The following is a 16,821-nucleotide window of genomic DNA, read 5'->3' on the forward strand; positions in this document are numbered from 1 at the left end:
TGCACATCCCTGAAAAGAACATAAGCAAGTAAGTAGCAAAAAGCTGCAACTGACTGCATCTGTCTTTATGAGCCAAGCAACTGCTTAATGAAGTCATATCACCATAAAACTGACTGTGATGCATCAAATCTGATAATGTTTGTGGAAAGAGAACATTATTCATGCACCATAATCCTCAATCAATGCTCATTTAGCCCAAGGAGTTATTGACTCTTTCAGAATAAATGTATAATCTTCAGAGACAAACGATTATACACTGTAAAAAGTGAAAATGTGCAGCGATTTCTACCAGATCTTATCCATTATACTTTTGTTGATCTAACCCGACGTAGTAAGAGTGTTTCATATTAAAGGATGTCATATTAAATCATATTTTGGACTTTTAACTAATACAATTAATTTGGTTGTTACTACGTGAAGCATATTTTGACATTTCTTGGCCTTTTTTACAGTGTAGGTTTTGATATTGTCCGTTTACTTTCAGGAAATCATTGTTTTTAACACTCAGAAAACCATGTTTAGAGGTTCATCCGCTGTTGAAATGGTCTGCACATGCAACAAAACAAACATAAGCCATAGGTTGTGGTGTCGGAAAGAGGAACTTATTATGTTATTCTGCTTTTTTTTTGTGTTAAAGTGTATGTAGCATTTTTTTAGACATGTCAATTCTTGTGTCTGTTGAGCTTACCTTTTCCTCGACTGCAAATGCAGGTCTATCTTGGTCCAAGGAACTGGCATCTAGATGAAAACACAAATCGATATACTCATTACAACACTCAAGAAAGCAGTAAACGAGACTCAAGAAATAAAACTGCTAAGTGGCAATGTAAAATAGACACATTTGGAGATGTTTAAATGTTCCAACAGAGAAAGTATTTTGCAGGTTAACTGAGCTACAGCTACTCCAGTCTTGCTTTATCAGACATTTAAAGCCACAATATGTCATTTTTCGCCACTAGCGGTCGCTTAGGGTGCTTTCACAGAGTCTCAACCAGTGTTCGATTGCTCCCCCCTTCCCCTGCCCCGTTTGGACTGTGTTCATATTATATTATTTGGGTCCGAAACTCACTTTTATATTTTTGTTTTTGAAGCTTCAGTACGTAATGGCACTTGCGTCTGCCGCGAATGTACTGCAAATGCTCTAAAGAACGCTGAAGATGAGCAGAAATGAGATCTACAGCTCTCTGCTTGCAGAACGTCAGTCACGCTCGCCAGGAAAATTAGTGAAACAGACACAAACACACATTTTTATCAAACCATACGTCATTAATAGCGGTTCACTTCCGCGATTTAGTATGATTGCGTTCACATCAGCAGGGAACAGTACCGGAGTTGACATGAACCGAACCCCAGACCACCTTTTTTTAAGCGGGTACGGTTCGCAGGTGCGCACCAGAGTTCATCATCCGAACGAATTGAACTCTGACGTCAATCGAACCCGTGTGCGCACCAAACCTGTATGAAAGCACCCTTATTAAAAACAAAGGCGTAGCTTCATGACGCCTTGATTTCGCAGAGCTTTTATTCTTCTGCTTCCGCTTCTTCCGCTCAGGCGTACGTGGGGTAACTGTTTAATCATATTCATTTCATTTCAGTATGTTGATAGTTATATCATTCTACTTCACTCGGCGGCGACTATGAGACACTTGTTCACACTGCAGTAGTGTTAGACCGATATATCGGCCGGCCGATATATCGGGCGGATATTTGCAATTTTTACGTGTATCGGCATCGGCCGATACAAGGCTGCTGCGTTCACCGATATTTTTTTCCCTGCATTATTTACAGACAGGCGTCCACAGGGCAGCTCTCACCGTCTTCAAACTGTCTTGCTCTCCCTCTCTCGCGCATATTGATCAAAATCAATTGAGAATTGACACGATGGTAAAAGGTCGAAAGACTAAAGTTTCACGTGGAGCATTGGGAGATTTTTTCCTGAATCACCGCTGGTGTTGCTCTACAAGAGATTAAGTGAAGTGCACCTACACTCTAAAAAATGCTGGGTTAAAAATAACCCAAATTGGGTTGAAAATGGACTAACCCAGCAACTGGGTTGTTTTAACCCAGCGATTGGGTTGTTTTAACCCAGCGGTTGGGTTGTTTTAAGCAAACATTTAACCCAACCGCCGGGTCAAAACAACCCAATTGCTGGGTTAGTCCATATTCAACCCAACTTGGGTTATTTTTAACACAGCATTTTTAGAGTGTAACCATTAAATGACTAGGTTGTAAATAGTTTTAAAATTAAGTATAGTATAGTCAGTGTGCACTTTATTATGCTGCTTGCTTGTTCATACTTGTTGTGTGCAATAGTGTAATTATTTTATTTATGCTTAAATATTTATTTTCAGAATTTATTTTCACCACTGAACTCTTTTTTTTCTTTTTCTACCTCACCTGTTTTTACTATTTGTTAAATATTGTTTTTTTTTGTTCAATAAATGTTCCTTTTTTAAATAGTACATTTTAAATTGTTATCATCCTGATCATTGTGTAATTTTTATGATGTAAATTGAGAGAGCAAAAGCAGTATCGGCTCCAAATATCGGCTCAAGAAAATCGGCAGCCTGTATCGGTCATCAGCTAAGGCTAAAAAAAATCGGTATCGGCATCGGCATCGGCACTAAAAAATCCATATCGGTCGATCCCTACACTGCAGTAGCTAGATCGATATTAGGCATGGTAAAACATGGTAGTCGCGGTAAGGCCCTGATCGGACAGAACCAGTAGTGGGAAGTTCGGATCTTTGAATCTCGTTCAGCAAAATTAACAAATCTTTTTTCAAGTCATTTCGTTCATTTCAGCAGAATCGAATTAAAATGTTACATGTTACATTTTTCAACACATTTAGTACTTTTGCAATAAAAAAATAAACTATAAGCTAATGCAGCCATGGCCAAACTTTGACAAAGGAATGATTAATTAATTGCTAGAGTTTGCTTCAGGCTATGTGTGCAGTCTGTTAGTTCACCTCACCTCCCGAGCCAAATCATTCTTTCTTTTGTCACCGTGACAGCCTCATATGTAAATGAATACATGCGTCCGGAAACAGAAAAGATTAGTTCATCTCTCGAGTCTCGGGTCATTCATTCATCAAGTCCCAGCCCCATAGGCAAGGCTATGCAGTCACCGGAAACAGAAAAGAGTAGTTAATCTCTCGAGTCTTCACGTTCGAGTCGCTCCTTCAAGTCCCCATAGGCTGAATGCGGAAACAGAAATGATTAGTTCATCTCTCAAGTCGTTCGTTCTTTTTTAACGTGACTGCTTCCCGGTTCAGTGTCTCGCAACATATACAACATTACAGTCATATTATTGACACCATGTTGTAATATATTTATTATTATAAAATCATCAGAAGATATGTGCGATAAACATTTGTTATGCCTATCCGTTCTGAACAACCAAATGTGTCCAGGCTTCATAGGAAAATAAATTATTATACTAGCTAAAAAACTGAACTAAACAAACAAAAAAACTACGCACTTGTTTGTAAGGAAGGTTGTGAATGAACTCATTTCTGTATCCAACACGGCTGTCACGTGACAAAAAAACGAGACTCGAGAGATGAGCTTTTTCTGCACTCAGCCTATGGGGACTTGAACGAACGATTTGAACGAGAAGAGATTAACTAATCTTTTCTGTTTCCGGTGACTGCGTAGTCTTGCCTATGGGGCTGGGACTTGATGAACGAATGACTCGAACCGAGACTCAAGAGATGAACTAATCATTTCTGTTTCCTGTACAGAACATATGGGAGGTAGCGCATGCGCAGTCAACACAAAATGAACGAATCGCTCTCTGAGACAACTCGTTTTTCTCAAATCATATTAAAGATTCGTTCAAAATGAACGAATCATTCATGAACGAAACATCACTAGACAGAACGCGTTTCTCAGGTTTGAAAATGCGAGGCGCGCTGCACTGCCTTTTATTGGTCAACGTTTTTCAATTTAGAAAATAGCAGTGCGCTGCGGTTTTTTTTATGTTGCTAGGAAACCCCCAAATCAGCTGTCCTATCAGTCTCATCAAGATAACGGTCCCCACAACTGAAGACCCGCCTCTCCATTCATTCGATTGGACAATAGAAAAAAACGCGATGACATCGGGTGCGTTTCCGCTCAGAGTTGATTTTTTTTCAACTTCAGGCGGTTAAAACGCATGGCGTCAGGGACGCATAAGCAGCGTGCATAACACTCACTGCCAACCGAAATCAATTCAAAAACGCGCTCTGCCTGATTGGGGTCTAAATCAAGAATTCAAAATCAGATTTAAACAATAAGACTCACTGGGCCTCATTCATGAAACGTTCATAAATATATGAGCAAATTCTGAGTAATCTGCGCGTAAAATCGACCTTTACGAAAACTCTCTTCAAGATTCACAAAAGCTTCGTATACCACTGATTCGTTAGTTAAACGTGTGTTTATTAAGGAATTCCAAACATTAGTAAATAGGGTGCACGCTCATTCATAATTAGCATAATCCCCGCCCATGAGTTACAACTCCAAATGACATGGCCAGGAACGCTGTGGAATCTTCTGGAACCTTTCTCAGGTTTGGCTCCAGTATTTTGCATAAATGCTAAAGAGACTAATTGACCATAAGCCTTAGCCTGGATGCCAGCCGAACGTAGCCCTGCCCACAAAAAATGTTGCTCGGGCAGTTCGGTCTGGACTTGATCCGTAGAGGAGTAATTATGCCCGAACAGAAACTGTTCGGACCAATGAAATTGTCAGGGCGGGCTTTAGATGATGATGGACAGATGATAAACAGTAACGTAATCATCCACGTCATCAAAGGCGCTTGGGTTGAATTTGCTCTAATCCTAAACGGAGAACTTGTTCGTATATGCATTCACCTTCACTATTTCTCTCAGAAATGATGATGGTGTTGGTAAGTACTCCGTGTATCCTTAAATACTTTTTTTACAACACCGGCAAAGATCGTTTACACTAATCTTTTTCTTCTAACTTTACTTATTCCAGCGTGCGGGCAGACAGGGTTGCCAAGTTTTTACAACAAAACCCGCCCAATTGCTACTCAAAACTAGCCAAAAACAGGCCCAATAACTTTCCGTACTCTCTCCGGAAAAAAATTGAATGGGGGGAGGAATATGTGTTATTTTGGCAGGGCTGCCTGCTAAAATTTGCATTCCTGGGTCTGTATATCACATAATTGGGGTCGCTTCAACCCGCGGACATGGAAAAACATGCGGACTTGGCAACACAGTGCAGTTGAGTTCTGTTGACATTTGACAACTAACGTTATGCGTCGCTCCTTTGCTCTGATTGGTTGTAGGTTTATCCAGTTGAGGTCTTTCCTGGTTCGGTTGAAACACGCCCCATAATCACAGCCCAACCGAGCAGCATCAGACTCATATTCTGACTAGAATTGAGTATGACGACGTCAGGCTACATAAGCCTAGCAATAAATATTAAATTCACCCTTCGCCGCAAGTTTGACCAATCACATCGCCGCATCTGCTGTTTTGTCCGACAAAGCAGTCAGGAGAGTTAGTAGATTAACGTCGGTGGACTTGAACTTGGAAAAACGGTGTGTTCTGACGTCTTTCCGCGGTTGAAACAGCATTTCTTTTAGTGTTCGTTCATGTTTATTGCATGTTGATCATTGAACTAGAAGGAAAACGGCCAGCTGGTGGCGCTTGAAAGCGCTTTGCAAGGGCAGCGTTTTTCCAGCTGAGATACTTTGGTTGCTATGATACAGAATATCCATGACGGTAATGTGTTTCTAGTATCTCGTTTTGAAGAATATTACTGAATATAAAAAATGCAGTATTAACTTCTCCATTATTGTTGTTCAGTCAGTGTACAAGTGGGATGATTGGTCGGTGTAGTTTTTGTCCTGCCCCTCCTCCACTGTGATTGGACGGCTTGGTAAAAAGTGACAGTGACGAGCGCTGCCTATTACCCAACGCTGAACAGTAAAAAGAAAAAAGAAGAAAAAAGACGGGGCAAATCAACTCTTGAAATATTATTATGGTACATAGTGCATCAAAATGCAATGTCATCAGTTTGCCTAAATTAGAGCAGAACGTTCACTCGTTTTACGCACCATTTACACGTGGCAGGGAGCAGGTGTACATTTCTTTCGTACCAACTGACATTTTGAAAATACGAACATTTTTGTTAGTCCAAAAATTTACGTGAGAGCGGCTTTACAAACGATTTACACACAAATTCGTTCTGCTCGCTGTGGCCACTGTGTTTTGCTGTATAACAATCATTAGTTTTCTATCGATGAATGATCCAAACAGTTGCTCTGATAAAACATATAATATATTAAAGCGTCTTTGGTGTTCCCATGGTTTCTACAAAATAAAACCGGAAATCGGTTGTGGAAATGGATATTTTAATCCAAAAAGCTTACATATTGTGCCTTTAAATTATTATGGCAAGGCTTTTTCTTTTCTTTTTTGAAGAATGCTTATACACACTATAATCAGTTGTGTGTTCTCATGCATAATTGCAACTTATAATACTTACCCATAGTTATGTAAAAGAGTCTAATGCATCAACACCCATTTTCAAGTGGTAGATATCAATGCGTTATACTCTATAAAATAGTTAAGGTTACAATTATTTATGGAACTGTTTTATCATACATTATAAAGGTTCTTGATGCATGAATTATAATATAACGACACAGCCTGCGTTATATATACCCTTCAGATTCAGAGCCATGCTGCATTAAGCACTCGAGTCTATTAATAGAGCTCGCAAATGAGATTAGTCTCATCTGTGCATGTTTAAATTGTTCAGTGAATTCAAGCGATACCTTTATGTTATGTTGAGGTGTGTCTAGATAAGAGAAGATGACTAGATAAGCAGTAGCCTACTTTAATGTAAACACCTGGCCTGTCAACACGCTTCACATCCCCTATAAAGAGCGGTCCCAGGTAAGCCTATATCGGCACCTGCTCCCTTTACCTGTTCCTGCAGGCTGTGTCTCAGATCGCTCGGGTATAGTTTGAGTATCAAGTGTTCCTCCATTTTCGGTCGAGAGGTCGTAGCATTCCCGGTCTGCCTCGGGATTCCTCCTGGAAGTCATGTTAACAGTGCAGGGATTCCTCAGCGCGTGATGATGTCAGAGGATCTTCAGAGGATGAACTCGCCTGCGTCCTCTGCTGCTTTTCACTGAACGCGACGCGGCACAACCAAATCGCAACGCTTCATACGCAAGCAACACATTTTGTGGCACTGCAGGCGCGGGATATGGAATATAATTAGAAGAGTGTACACCAATACAGAACTCCAGAAAATACATTTTCATAAGCAGTTGCCCTTGCCAGGCCTTCCGTTCTGGACTCTTTTGCTTCCAGTCACTTCACACTCGACGCGCACTCCAGAATATGGTTTATAAAGCGGTTGAGTTTGCAAGTGATTGTATTTCTATTTTATTTCTCTAATTGCCGGTGTTTCAGCGAATTCTGTGACCCACTGTATAGTACAGTGAAAAAAATCAGTTCAATAGGCCTTCATAACTGGTTTTGTTTAAAATGAAATAGATTACGATGATTCATTATAACTGAATTCAACCAACGTGGAGGTTTTACTGAAGCATAACTGTCAGTAGATATAACCTTCTTTCTCCAGCAAGGTATTTAATAAGTTTGATATCATCTTTCTTGTTTTATATGATGAAAGTTCTGTTCCACCTTGATGCAAATACACTCAAAAATGAATGCATTCCCCTTTACTTAATTTAACTGAAGAAAATGTTACACACAATTTAATTTAGCTGTAAACCCTAACGGTCAAAATAATTAATTGGTTTGAGTATAGCCAACTTAAATTAAACAAATCGGTGACAAGTGTAGCATGCTTTATTTGAGAACAGATATGTTAAATGTTATATTGATGTACTCATTCAACAAGTGCTATGCTAATTATATCAAAGCATTGTGTTATCAATTAGCAAGGTAGCATTTATTGAATTAGCTAGTTAAAGCGCCAAGTTTCCACCACTAAAAATATTTAAGTTAGGGTTAGTTAGTTTAAGTTACTTTTTAAGTTAAATTCACTGATAAAGAGCAATTCAAATGCCTGAATTCACTTAGTCAAATATTTCAAGTTAAGAGCAATTCAAATGTATGAGTACAAAATAAAAATGGAGTGGGTTTAGGTCAAATTAATTCACTCTTGTATGTTTAACTTAACTTTATTACATTATTTTTTACATTTTTGTTGGTCCAACCTAATTTTGTAATTCATTAACTGAGGTTTACTTTTCAATAAAGTAATTGTATTCATCATTACACACAACGTATATAATGAACCAGAAAAGACTGGTGTCAGTATAGCATACAAGCGCTACTTCAGCACAATGATAACCACAAAATTCAATAACAGAAACAACTCTAAATGTCCAGCATAACTGAACATTCAACATTAACATAAACTACCAACATCTTTCCCTTTACTGAAAAAACACATACAATAAATCCCTAAAGTTACTCTCCTAATCCAGTCCCTTGCAAATCATGCTGGGAATTACAGATCCACTAACCAGTTAATGTCAACCAAAATTATTCATGCCGTTTTAACACAAATTAATTAAGTAAACGTCACTTTTAAATATATAAGGTGGATTGAACACAATTAAATTAAGTTGTGACAAAATGTTAAATTGTGGACTTTAGCTCATTTTAGTTAATTAAACTGAATAAACTAAAATAATTATCTGAGAGTATATTTGTTTTGCAATTGTGATTTTCACTTTGATGCAACTTAATGTGTAAAATAACCTCAAATCACAATTTCTCATTGAAGCAAAATTCGCAGATAAGCAAGAAGCAGCCAAATGGAAACACATTTAGTGTGTTCGAAATCGTCCCCTATACCCTTATTCACTATTCCCTATACTCCACTAATATAGTCCACTTGAAGGAGTGAATGAAAACGAGTGAGTGAATTCAGACACAGGCTGCTTCCGAAAACCAGCTGACTTGTTGCCTCGCTGCCTTATCAGACAATGACTTGTAAGGCAACGTTTGAGCATGAAGGCACCTCACGAAACGATTTTCGGACAGACTTCTAAGCAGTGCTTGAAGTGGAAAAAATAATGTGCTGGTACTCACCAGAGGGGGCGGGGCTTTGTTGGGGGCGTGGTTATGGGGGATTGCTTAGTTAATAATTCAAGAAGGTCCATATTTTAAAGCTCTTTCTAACTTGTTCTCAGCCTTAGAACTAACATATAGTTCTTGTAATTGTTTAACTATATCATTTGTTACAATAAGGGTTTATTTACAAAGCAAGACCATTGACGGCTCCTCATTAGGCTACCATGCAGGCCAATGTTAACTTTTGTCTTTCTTTTTTCTAATCAAATAGCAACACAGTTAGAAACTATAGCTGGGTCATTCCTGGTATGCGGTAACATTTTGGCTTCGTAAAAAAGTACATGATTTTAATGTTTTTAGCATTCTACCAAAATGGTGACATGTTTAACTAGTCGGAATACATATTGCCTAACAGGGTGGAAGACCATAACAGTGGATGAGTTTTCCCTCATTGTCCTGCATGATTTGCCATCAGTAATGTGTGGCACTGCACCTATATAACATAGTTTTATATATAATATTTATATATGCATATATGTGTTTATAGAATTTGCAATATACACTAAATACGATTTATTCTATTAGAATTTCCACCCTGTTAGGTTTATAGATCTAACAGGGCGGAATCAACAGGGTGGAAAATTTTAAGATAAGTTAGCCGTAGCTCTTTGAGGGATCAACATTTAGCTAGCTAACCTTCTACAGATGAACAAAACTTTTATAACTATGTCAGATATGTTTTTAAAAAAATTTGACCGGACAAACATTCTTCATAACAGAGCCTATCAGGGTGGAACTTTAAAAGACAAGCAGGATAACATTTCAAAAACTAAAAAAAAAGGTAGAGGTGAGAGTTGAAGCTTACTTAATTTTGTACGGTTGAATTCCAGCAGGAAAAACTAATTATGTAATTTCCTGAAAATTGTCTCAATGGAATTGTGGTCTTTTTTGGAAGTCGAGAAATACATACTAACAGGGTGGAAGATGACTTCAGGGACACAGTAAATGAAGACAATTGTACAAAAATAACTATAGTTTCACATGATTTATATGTATAACTAGAGGTAGTTTAGCCTATTCTATAACATAATCTAAAAATATTTTGAGATTTTTATCATTTCATGGTTTATAGTTCTTGTGGAAGTTGATTACTTTGCACTGAGGACATGATAAAATTGAATGCATATATCAATAAAAAGGTGTGCAAAATACAAAATAGTATTTTTAATACCTATTATATCTGTTTAAGTGATAAAGAAGACCTACATTTATAATTTAAGCCATTTCTTAAGTGACTCATTTTATAGAAAATATGAGTAAGTAAATCATAAAGACAGAAAAGTCACTGTATAACAGGAACGACCCAGCTACAACATGCGGCTGTTGTCATCGGTAGAAGTGGTGTCTCTCGTCCTCGTCGCGGCACAAGTGCTTTGTATTTTAACCATAGATTGTAAATGAGCAGCTGTGGTTTAATGCAGTGTAACCGTTTAATGATCTACAGCAAAACAGAGAGCGCTTTGGTGAGAACTAAACAAATATTTCATTACTACATTAGTAATTTCTCGCTAGAAATGACATCAGAAGTAAAAAATGTTGGTAAAAAACTTACATTTACACACAAACTGAGCAGCAAAAGCAACTTTCAGACGTCATCTTTTTTTTCTAGCTCAACTGTCCAGAATGGAAAGCACAGGATTGTGGGATATAAAAGGCAGCGAAGGATACATCTATGCTGCCTTCAAAAATCTATCAGATGAAGGTCTCTCAGGAGACAGGAAGTGAAGCTAACATTAGATTCGGACGTGCCTTGGTGCCTTCCTGCCTTGAAATGTGTCCTCCGAAGGCAGCATTTTCCAGGTTTCGGACGCAGCCAGTGTGTGGAGGGGCTGGATTTTCATTCTCTGGTTCGACCATAGTTACTCCACAACGGATCAAGTCCAGCCCGAACTTCCCGACCTCAAATGTTGTGGGCGGGGCTAAGTTCAGCTGGCATCCAGGCCAGCAAACTGGCAGCTCCAGAAATGTTTTATCTTGAACTCTGCCATGGAAAGTAGCAAGTATAAACCGTAATTAAACAATTTATGAATCAATTAAAAAGGAATTTATACCTGTATGATATTACGCTGGACCAGCTCGATTTGAAAAATGGATGGATGATTGATTCAGCTGCACCATCTGGCGAGACGCAGGAATTCATAAAGGCTGAATCCCAAATGGCACACTTCTATGCACTTTCGGTCTTGTGGACTTAAAATGGCTGCCGCATGCGCGTGTCCATTAAGTCCACGAGACCGTAGGGTGTCCCATTCATCATTTTAGCTTTCAGAAGGGTGCTGAAGAGCGTGAGGGTTTAGGGTGCCATTTTGGGACTGTGTGCGACTCTCACAGTGCATTGTGGGTATTCTCTAGCCATTGACCATACATCAGTTCTACACTCGTTGTTGCGGTGCATTGTGGGATTGAATGAGGGCACTCAATAATGTCCACTATGGTTTCGGACACCACTACAAATGGCTGTCCCCTTAAATAGTGTCATATTTATGGGTATAGGGGGCGATTTCGGGCACATCCATTTTCTTTGTTCTTCAGATGCTCTGTAGCTGACATGGGTCACGTCTCTACTGCCCTCTATAGGTCTGGGGCAGTCGTAGTGCGCATGCGTCGAATGTGTCCTGAGCTTCATTATAAATTATATATTGGGTCAATGTAACTCAATTAAGTTAAAACAGCATTCCCCCTGTTTTATGTTATGTAAACCTGATTGAATTAGGATACAACAACTAAATTATCATTTCGAATCAGGTAGAAATACCTTCTTAAAGGTGCAGTGTGTAAATTTTAGCGGCATCTAGTGGTGAGGTTGTGAATTACAACCACCCACTGCTCACCCCTCCCTTTCAAAGCACATAGAGAAGCTACGGTGGCCAACACAGGACAAAGATGTCGTCGGCGGCGAGAGCAGGAGTGACTAGCGCTCTGTAGAGAAGTTTGGCCCTTTAGGGCTACTGTAGAAACATGACGACGCAAAATGGCGATTTCACTGTAAGGGGACCCGTGGTGTGTGTAGATAGAAATGGCTCATTCTAAAGTAATAAAAACATAAAGGTCTTTATACTCCACAAAAAAAATAGTTATATTTTATTGCATTTCTGTCAATAGATCCTCATAAATATTACACACTGCACCTTTAAAGCAACAACTGCACGTTCACTTTTTTTACAGTGCAGGAAAAGTTCCTGCGTCCAAAACAGTTAAATTTTTAATAATACAAACTATATTTTTATGTATGGTAATTTTTTTCCTATTTACTGCAAAATTTGTCAACGAGACCATTAGTTTGCTTATGAAATTTTTAATTTTTATGAAAAAAAAAGAGACTTTTCACCAAAATTAAATATGAGGATATCGATCTTAAATATGAGCCATCTGGTGAGAGAAAAACCTGTGGGAATTACAGTTGTAGAAAAAAGTGTAATGACCATATATATCCAGCAGAGGCCCATAGAAATCTATTCATTTTCTGGATGTGGCCAACTGCTCCTCTCACAACTTTTGTGATATATATATATTTTGTTAATATATATTTAAACATTATAAAATACATTAAAATCAGTATGTTTGTAATTGCCTGTTTTGTAATAATGCCACATAAATTTGCAGTGATGACACATAAGCTGCCACTAAAAGACAAAGACTTGATTGTAATCATATAGGCTATTAGGCCTATTTATGATTCAAATGATTCACATAATAATTCAAATGTAAGAAAAAAAAAACATTTAGAATAAGAAATTAATAATCAAAATGTAATTAAAACCAACACAAAAAAGCAATAAGCAGATATAAACAGGAGTGAAGAGTGAACACACTCTGTGTGTGTGTGCGTGTGCGTGCGTGCGTGCGTGCGTGCGTGTGTGTGTGTGTGTGTGTGTGTGTGTGTGTGTGTGCTCTTATAGGCCTATGTGTGGACATTTGCATTTTTTTATTTTCATTCAGAATGTTCACCCTAATTTTTAATGTTCAAAGACACTGAGTGTAATTTGTACACACCTTCAGAACAACCAAATCAATCTATACAAAATCTCAAGAACGCGCGGCGCGTGTGAACGGCCCTTATGTCAAGACAACGTGAAGAGGATAACTTATGAATTTCAGTGCGCGTGAAAAAGACGTCGCCTATGTGAGGAGGGAGTGTGTGTGAATGTGTGTGTGTGTGTGTGTGTGTGTGTGTGTGTGTGTGTGTGTGTGAGAGAGAGAGAGAGAGAGAGAGAGAGAGAGAGAGAGAGAGAGAGAGAGAGAGAGAGAGAGAGAGAGAGAGAGAGAGAGAGAGAGAGAGAGAGAGAGAGAGAGAGAGAGAGAGGAAAACACAGCTTGAGCTTTTCTTTCACTCTCCTTGAGGAAGCGCACGGAACTCGAGACACTCTTCTGCTCGCGCGAACGACGTTTAATTTCCTTATACCAGGAGTTGCATCTTTGATTTGTTTCCCTTCGATGGCACATAGGATGAGTGTCTTGACTCTTGGGCTCGTGAGGAGACTGTAGCAGTAATCTGGTCATGGCGTTTCCTCAAGGATACTTGTACCAGTCTTCGCTGTCTCTGTACTCGTGTCCGCCGTACGGCTCCAGCGCGATCACGGGACCGCGGACAGATGATCTGGGACGGTCCTCTAGCGGATCTGCTTTCGCCCCGTACGCGTCCGCAGCTTTCACAAACACAGTCTTCAACACACTCCAGTACAGTCCCGAGTCCACTGCCCCCTTCACTTCATATGGGGTGAGTTTCATTCATAATAAAGCCCTTGTTTATGTCTCATGATTGTCAGCATGCAGTTAACTTTTTATTAATTATAACTATTAGTATTTCACTTTGGGGGTTTCTCGGTATTGCGCTTAAACATGACGACGTCAAAATGATTTTTTTACCCTTCATCAAAGTAGGTAATGATTTGTTTTCGCACGTGTCGCTTAGCGATATGTGCATTAATCGCGGAATTTACTTTCTATTCCTCAGAATATTGCTTTCATTTATTGATTTCTTTTTTTGTGGCGAGTTTTCATATGTGACCCTGGACCACAAAACCAGTCATAATTTAGTTTTAAATTGAGATTTATCATCTGAAAGCTGAATAAATAAGCTTTCCGTTGGTGTATGGTTTAGGATCGGACAATATTTGGACGAGATAAAATTAATTAAAAATCTGAGGGCGCAAAAAAAATCGAAATATTGAGAAAACCGCCTTTAAAGTTGTCCAAATGAAGTCCTTAGCAATGGATATTACTACTAATAATACATTTTGTATCTATTAACGGTGGGATGTGTAAAAAATATCTCCATTGAACATGATATTCACTTAAAAGGCATAAAAGAAAATTGATAATTTTGACGCATTGTTGCCATTGCCACAAATATACCCGTGCGACTTATGACTGGTTTGGTGGACCATGGTCACATATTAGCATGCTTCAGATCATTGTGTAGCCTACATCGAATCTTTTTAGTGTGATTAAAGTTCATTATTATCACGCTCGTCGCATTATGCGGTTGTAATATTCCAGAAGCACCCGCGTGTCACATTTGAACAGTTGTGGGCCAGCAGAAGAAAAGTCTAAATATCATGGAAAACAGATAGTCTTCTGTGCTCTCCCCCTGAATTGTAATCTTTATTAATTCATTGCCCAGGGCTCCCCATATGACCATTCTCCAGGCATGACTGGCTCTATCGGCTATCACCCGTACGCCGGTCCCCTGGGCCCGTACCCGTTTGGAGACCCCGCTTACCGGAAGAACGCCACGCGAGATGCCACCGCCACCCTGAAGGCCTGGCTCAGCGAACACAGGAAAAACCCTTACCCCACCAAGGGTGAGAAAATCATGCTGGCCATCATCACCAAAATGACCCTCACTCAGGTGTCCACCTGGTTCGCCAACGCCCGGAGGAGACTGAAGAAAGAGAATAAAATGACGTGGACGCCACGGAACAGGAGCGAGGATGAAGATGAGGAGGATAGCATTGATCTAGAGAAAAATGATGAAGATGAAGAACCGCTCAAAACAGCCGAGACAACACAGACGACCAAAGATCCAGGTGTTTATTTCCCCCCCTTTTTGTGTGCGCGTGGTTGTATTGTTATTATATTTCGTATAGGCTATTTCATTTAAAAAACGAAATATTATGTTTGAACATATGTCAGTGACAAATAAGAATGACAAAGAGGCAATACAATTATTCGACACGAATAAGTGCAACTTAATCATTATTTTCAATAATAAGAACTTTTGGGAATATTAAGTTCATATTTAGTGCCTTTTCCTGATTTTTTTTTTTTAATAAATAAATAATGACCTTGACAAACATTTATCAAGGTGGTGCAATATCCTGTTTTATTTCTTTTTCTTCTTTTTTTTCCTGTCACATGATTTAGCGGACAAACCAATAATATACAATATTTATATAGGCATATAGCATGCTACAATATTTTGAAGGAAAGATTTGCAGACACCTTTTTCCTGTCATGTTTTTTTGCCTTCCCACAAATCTTTTCCTCACTTTTTACATCTCACAGAAATACTTTTTTATTGTGTTTTTAATAACTCGATTAATTCGGGGAAGACAGAGCATGTTTATCCAGTATTTGTTTCTAATAGGCTATGTGTATAGATGCTATTTGAAAACCCAAACTGTGTGTTTGTTGGTGTTGTTGTGTGTTATCAGTATCGATCATATTACGCACGCCTTTCTAACGCTATCGTGATTTGATCGCAGTTGGCGACGACCGGACAGAAACCCGCGCGGAAGACCCGGACGACGCGACGGAGAGCGTCATCATCGACTGTGAAGAAGAGGAGAACCGGACGGGCTCTGAGTCTCCGGTGCCCACGACCTCCTCTCCCCGAGACGAGACGAGTGAAAGCAAGAAGCCCCTCAGTGAAAACTGCAAAGCCGCATCTGTCATTCATTCAGCAAATCCGACCCCTAAACCCAAACTGTGGTCTCTTGCCGAAATCGCTACGTCGGATAAGGGGAGTGACGAACCGTCACAAGCACCTGGGGCGTTATCGCCCGCCGGGTCACCTGCGCAGTGCCCCTTCCCTCCCAGACATTTCTACTACGCGTCTCCGTTCTATACGGGATTCACGAACTACGGCACACTCGGGCCGCTGAACGGCTCCGGTTCGAACTCGACGCATCTGAACGGAATTAACCAGGCCGTGTTACACAGAGCGAGAGACAGCAGACTGACTCAGGACATGTGTCGAGAACTCACACTTGAGCACAGGAGGCCGAATATTTAGTGCTTTTATATTTATTATTTCTGGTTTGAAAGGGATTTTTCAGCACGGCGAGCTTATTGAAAAAAAGACGTTTTTAATACTATTTAAAAAGGAAATGGTATTGAAATTCTTATCTATTGTAAAATATTTGTGCGAGAGGCCAAAGTACTCATTTTAATCAGTTTTGTAATCGCAATCAGCTGATTTCCATTATCATTGTTTTACCGGATCTTTGCACATCGCAAACTTTAATCATGTGCCATTTTTCAGGCACATTTGTTAATGCATATTCTAGATCGGTGGTTTTGTTTGTGCCTGGTACATTATGCATATGTTCTCTTTAAGCATAACCCCTTTTATGAAGAGATTTTAAAATAGATGAGCAGTTTTTATATGCAGGAACTACAGGGTTGGCATCAGGTCCAGTATCATGACATTCCCTGGTCTTCAGATATCAGTCAAAAAA

General features: G+C 39.3%; 2 protein-coding genes across 3 annotated transcripts in view; one reads left to right on the plus strand and one right to left on the minus strand.

Annotated features, from left to right (window-relative positions):
- LOC307121991 (uncharacterized protein) overlaps positions 1 to 7,172 on the minus strand; it is a 142,810-nt gene extending 135,638 nt beyond the window's left edge. Inside the window, exons 1-2 of one of the 2 annotated variants that reach the window (XM_079809790.1) lie at positions 6,948 to 7,172; positions 689 to 738 (exon numbers count right to left, since the gene is read on the minus strand). In XM_079809790.1, coding sequence (XP_079665916.1) covers positions 689 to 738; positions 6,948 to 7,068 — 171 coding nt within the window. In that variant the 5' untranslated portion in view covers positions 7,069 to 7,172. The remainder of the gene's footprint in view (positions 1 to 688; positions 739 to 6,947) is intronic. The other variant, XM_079809791.1, reaches the window with a different exon arrangement.
- A 6,465-nt stretch (positions 7,173 to 13,637) lies between these two features.
- irx5b (iroquois homeobox 5b) lies at positions 13,638 to 16,376 on the plus strand (the record flags this gene model as incomplete). Its single annotated transcript, XM_079809237.1, has 3 exons — positions 13,638 to 13,856; positions 14,763 to 15,168; positions 15,865 to 16,376. The coding sequence occupies 3 exons, from the start codon at positions 13,638 to 13,640 to the stop codon at positions 16,374 to 16,376; spliced, it is 1,137 nt and encodes a 378-aa protein (XP_079665363.1).
- Between the last annotated feature and the right edge of the window lie 445 nt (positions 16,377 to 16,821).

The sequence above is a fragment of the Gobio gobio genome (genome assembly GCF_949357685.1).
Source record: "Gobio gobio genome assembly, chromosome: 25".
NCBI lineage: Eukaryota > Metazoa > Chordata > Actinopteri > Cypriniformes > Gobionidae > Gobio > Gobio gobio.